Source organism: Vigna unguiculata, chromosome 1 (assembly GCF_004118075.2).
Source record: "Vigna unguiculata cultivar IT97K-499-35 chromosome 1, ASM411807v1, whole genome shotgun sequence".
Taxonomy (NCBI): Eukaryota; Viridiplantae; Streptophyta; class Magnoliopsida; order Fabales; family Fabaceae; genus Vigna; species Vigna unguiculata.
In genome coordinates, this window is record NC_040279.1 from 30,035,111 (window position 1) to 30,041,110 (window position 6,000).

Consider the following 6,000-nt stretch of genomic DNA (forward strand, 5'->3'; position numbering starts at 1 on the left):
TTGGTTTTTTCGTTTCTGTTTATCTCAATTTGGTTTTTATTTTGAGAAATTTTGATGTAATCAAGACATTTTCGTTAGTGGTACAGTAATAATGTTAGAGGAGTGTCACGTCAGTTCTTGGATTTTATTTATTTATTTATTTATTTAATTTTTTAAAAAAATTAAAAATTTGCCATGTGTCAAACTGACATCGTGTCACGTGGTAGTGACAGTGCAATGTGACAGTGACATGCCACATGTCACTATTATGTCAGGTGTCATTTTTTCATTCTCAAATTGATTCTTGTATTTTTATTTGTCTAAATCTAATCTCAATTTTTGTAAAAATTTAGCAATTTTGTCTCTCTCTAAATTGGAATCAAATTTAATTTTTATATAAATAATACACAAATATTTCTATCAAAATTGATATTTCTAGTAAATATTTTTAACAAGATTAAATTTATTTAAATTAATATTTTACATTGAACTTTACTTAAAATTGTTTTAAAGTTGCTAATAGAAAATAATGCTAATAGAAAAAATTCAATAAATTATATTGATATTTTATTACATCATACTTTAATAATATTTTTTTATTTAAATTTAAATTTCAAAAAGTTGTATATTTTTAAAATGTGTAAAGTTTAATCATTTCTATACAAATGTTTGAGTCGCTGGAAAAATAATAATTATATAAATTTTAAAATAATTTTAACCAATTTATATAACCATTGAAAACAAATAAATTTAAAAGTTGAAACAATTTTAAATAAAGTTGAATGTTAAACACAGATTTAAATAAATATAGTTTTGTTAAAAATATATAATAAAAATATTAATTTGAATAAAAATGTCAAATTTAATAAAAATATTTGTATAACATTTATATAAAAATTAATTTTTGTTTCAATTTGGAGACGGATGAAATTGCACAATTTTTATAAAAATTGAGACTAAATTGAGATAAAATAAAATTACAATAACCAAATTGAGAATGAGAGAATGACACTTGACTTAAGAGTGACATGTGATATTGCCATTGTGTTACTTGTCACGTGTTACTGTCCCGTGGCATGACGTGAATTTGACATGTGATAATTTTTTTTTAAATTAAAAAAATAAATAACAAATTAAAAAAAATTAAAAATTAAAAGAAAAAAATCAAAAACTGATACGTAATTACTACATTAGTCTTTTTTAAATTAAAAGTTAAAATAAAGAATAATTAAAAAAATGGATAAGAATTATAATTTTTTATTGATAATAATTACAAATCAATAATTTGTTATTTTTTAATTAAAATTAATTGATAATGAAGAATTTTCTTTTATTACGTGATGTAAATCATGATAATAAATTTCAAAAGTTCTATAACTTATTAAAAATATGACAAAACTCACCACCAGTGACCCTTGCTTCAATGTTAGAAAAATTGTGTATATTACATTAACATTAGAAAAAATTCATTAAATTTTCTAACATGAGATCACATATCTCCAACCACAAAAATGTATATATATATATATATATATATATATATATATATATATATATTCATCCTCTTATCATTATTAACTCCAGTATTAGCAAGCTTCACAAAATCACCTTAACATTACAAGTTGAGATTGTTTACTAAAGTATGTTCAGAGATTTTTATTTTTATTTTTGAGAAAAAATGTTAAAATTGTTAAATCATATTTTGATTTCAGTTTTAATAAAACTCTTAGTTTGAATATATTTGATGTAAATTTTTACTTAAAAAAATAATAAGCATCAAGAGCAGCGTAAAAAGTCGTGTTTAAAACAAATACTTGAGTGTACGTAATTTGGGTCATGTCTCCTTCAAATCCAACTAATTGATGTGTGAGTTTCATGCAGTGCTTACTATTTCACCATAAAAATTAAGTAAAAAAGGGTTAGGAATTGAGATAACCCTGCGGGGTTTTTGAGTTGGTAAACATGGCAACATCATATTGCACTAAACTTATAAAACAACATGTAAAACGTTCTTATTGTTTTTGCTACGAAAAAACACCTACATAATTTATTATTTAATTTAACTTTCTATCACTTTCAGCAACTTAAAAAATTAAAATAGTTCACACAAAATTATATTTTTAAGGTGTGGTACACTTATTTTAAATCAATGCCTCTTATACACGTAACATGAGTAATCCTTTTGAAAAATAAGACACCACTCACTTTATGACTAAATATAAGTCACACTTATCCAAACAATAAAAGCGAATTAATTAATAATGTATATATATCATTTAGGTTAAGTGAAGTTTAATCTTAATATTTCTTTATTTATCTTTTTTTCAAAGTTTATTGATAGTTTTAAGTTCAAATAACATTTTACAAAGGTACACTTTATATTATACCTGATAAAATAATATCAGGTTACTTTAATCTAAAATTAGAATTAGTTCTTTTACAAAATTTCAATATATTTTAGTCTCTAAATTTTAAAAAAAAATTGAATATAATTATTTTAATCTAATTACATTATTATTTTTTACATGTTAAATGTGTTTCATGTTAGTATGAGAGTTGTTTACAAAGTTTGACACACGGTTCAATATTAGAAAATACGTGTTCGACACATCAATAAAATTTAATATAATTGAGTTAAAATGACTATGTACATTCAATCTTAAAGTTTATGGACCAAAATATACCGAAGTTTCGAATAAAAAACGAATTCCAACAATGGATTAAAGTTCAGATACTAAAAACATAATTAATCTAATAGTATTCTTTTAACTAATTTTAAATTTTTACACGAGTTCAATCTTGATTAATATTAACTTTTGTAAAACATATAACAGCTTACTTTCATAAAATAGTGAAAGCCTTTCATTAAATTGAACTGAAATAATCACTAAACTTTACACAAAAACCCCACGATTTTATTTAATTAAATTTTGTTTCAAATAACATTAACAATTAATTAAATTAACACTTTTAATTAAATTTTATGTTTCAAATGGTGAAATTGAAAGAAGATAAACACAGGGAATTCTAAAAATGAAAAAAACACACACATTATTTACACAACATTGATTACTTTTTTTATCTTTAAATAGAACAATGTAAAAAGGAAATTTCTCAATCTTATTAAGCCGCTAGAAGTAAAATGTTAAAATTCATTGAGAACTACTTAACTGTGAACAATTTCATTTAACAAATAACACCAATAAAATCCACAGATTTATGATAAATGAAAACTAAATTTTTGCGTCAAAGTTTATAGAACTAAACAATAACAAAATTTTAGCTGAATATCCTTAAACGAGTGGTGAACAGCTGTGAAAAACAGAGTTAAGTGATCGACTTTGTATGTAGTCATTAGTCTTCAATTACCCAACTTTCTTACGTTATACTCTTACAATTATTATTATTTGATGATCTAATTTCTTATGTCATTCAATGACACACGTTCTTCCCCCATATAATAATAACATAATAATGCAAACAAAGTTCTGTTCTGCGTGAAGAAACTGTCAAAGTACGTATAAATCTGCAGGATGCTATTTGTTTACGCAAAAACCAGCTTTGCCCACAAATGCAGAAGAAACTTCTTACCAATAAAAAAAAGTAGGAAACTGCAGGGTTATTAATCAAACATTTAATAATATAGTTCCTAGATAAGGTAAGGTATTATATAATATAATCTTGGGTTCGTAATTATGGCGATTCTTGAGCCTTAATCACCGTTCTCGAATCTCATGCTACTGTGATTAACATAATTACACCATCAAGAAAGAAATTGAGTGTTCGTGAAGCTGCTGAAACCAACCAAGTTTTTTAAAACAAACAAGCGGGTCTTATTCCCAACAACATATCCACAAAAGAAAAAGAACAATTTGACTATTTTTCGCACAGAAAAAAAGTGTAGGGTAGGTACCCTTTAAATAACCCACAAAACAAAGGGTAAAACAGTAATTAAAAAGAGTTGGCACCCCATATAAACTACAACAACAGCTCTCAAAAACATGGACCAAACCAAACACATGTAACACTCATCACTCTCTCTCTCTCTCTCAGACACTGTTTCTTTCTATGTACCTGCTCCTTTAGTAACACACAAAAATGTTTAGCCCTTCTCATCTAAAAACCTTGCACCCTCTTCAAGTTTTCTCACTGAAACAACCTTCGTCTTCAACCATAAGCTCCATGAAGTTGAAGAGAATCGTCCACACCCTCATAATCTCCCACTTGTGCCGAATCATTCGTGCACTCTCCAAAGTCAAAGCTGTGGTGGTTGAGATTCTCAAGGACAATTCAAGCATCCACAAAAAGCATTTCAGCAACAGGCGCAAGAAGATCATCTTAGGCTCCTTCAGGCTTCACTACAACTGGTGCTCCTCCAAATCCTCACACGTGTTACCGGTTCCAGAACCGGTTTTCGAAGGGTTGGGTTCGGGAGAGGCACAAGGTGAAGATTGCCCCTACCTTCGGTGGCTTGAAGAGAAAAAGGTTGAAGAGAAGAAGGGTGCAGGTGCAGGTGGTGCAAAAGATGAGCATGAAATGAATGAGATTGATGTTTTAGCAGAAATGTTCATTGCGAATTGCCACGAGAAGTTCAGGTTGGAGAAGCAAGAGTCTGATAGGAGGTTCCAAGAAATGCTGGCTAGAAGCATGTAAAAAGTTGTAAACCGATAAAAGCTCGAGATGTTTTGGTGTTTCTTTTCGAAGTTAGTTCCCTCGGTTGTGCGGTGCTTTCCCACATTCGAATTCGAAACTGTTGACAACATGGGAAAGAAAAGGTTGTCCATTGGGTCTTATTATTTATGCTCGCTCATGTTTATTAATTTGCCTTTTTCTTTTTATCCAAACTTTTCAAAAGACCAAGAGAGGGGAGTTTGAAGAATTGTACACGATCTGTGATGGGCTTGGGAATTGTGCAATTCTTCTGTCTATACGCTCACACTGGCTTTAACCTTTAATTTTCAGACTTATTTTCATCATAATTGAGAACTGCTGAATGGAATTATTATGTATCCAAGATGCATGATCATTGATCATTGAATATTTATCAGTTATTTTATGTTCACACTCACGTATTAACGGAAAAATGTGACAGGGAATAGTTAATCACGTACATTCAAAGCAAATACCTATGTAAACAGCGTACTGTGTTCCAAACACCTAAATATAGGTATAAATTATTGGACACCGACGTCTTATCCATTGTTAAACGATTTTTGTTGGTACTGTCTTGTTTGTTAGTCCATGCGTAGGTTGTGGCCAAAACAATGAGAAAGAAATATCAAACTTTCCAATTCATTTGTTAACATATCTGTTTAAGACTTTTGCGGATCGAGTCTGAACTATGATTTTTTTTATGCCAGTTTATTTATTTCCTGTGGGAACGAATATGATATTTTTACTTTTTAGCATCTTGAAGTTTCCAACCCTACCATATCTCTTGCTGACTGCATAGCTATGGAGCACATGTCAATTGTAGAGCTTCATTTTGCAGAAGTTACGTTTACTTAAAATTGTTAACCATTTTTGTTTGTATCTGGACTCTAGATAAAGAGAGGACTCGGTCTGTACCCAACTCACCTACTCCAACTCCTCTCTTCTTCCATTTTTTTTTTATTTTTTGCTTTGAATTTTAGTTTACAAACATTTGATGAAATTTCTGAAATTAAGAAAAGGGAGAAATTGTTAGAAAGGTAGAAAATGAGCTTTATGTAGCACACTACACTAACAGAAAAGACTAGTTCTTGGGTTCATAACAGAGAATCTTAATTAACCTTAACATGATGCAGACAGTAACGATATTAAAATGATGGTCCCCATTAGGTAGGTAAGTGCTTGGATCAAGATGCACGCACTCTCACTCACTACCGGACAGCTAGACAGGTTTTGAGATAGTTAAGGTGATAGATCCAACATGTGGTACTTTTCAAACCCAAAATCATGTTTACAAGTAAAGTAATATATACTAATTCATTCAGCTTCTCATCTATTTCTGCAATCTTCAGATGTACCAACTTAGAAGGT

The 6,000-nt window shown here is 28.7% G+C and overlaps 1 protein-coding gene across 1 annotated transcript; it reads left to right on the plus strand.

Annotated features, from left to right (window-relative positions):
• Positions 1–3,963: 3,963 nt before the first annotated feature.
• LOC114177463 lies at positions 3,964–4,999 on the plus strand. Its single transcript, XM_028062826.1, has one exon. It carries the CDS (start codon positions 4,078–4,080, stop codon positions 4,630–4,632), a length of 555 nt encoding a protein of 184 aa, XP_027918627.1. The 5' UTR covers positions 3,964–4,077; the 3' UTR covers positions 4,633–4,999.
• The last annotated feature ends 1,001 nt before the right edge of the window (positions 5,000–6,000 follow it).

Excerpts from the sequence above, each read along its gene's own strand:
- LOC114177463 (XM_028062826.1), top strand. The coding sequence starts at position 4,078 with ATGTTTAGCCCTTCTCATCTAAAAACCTTGCACCCTCTTCAAGTTTTC.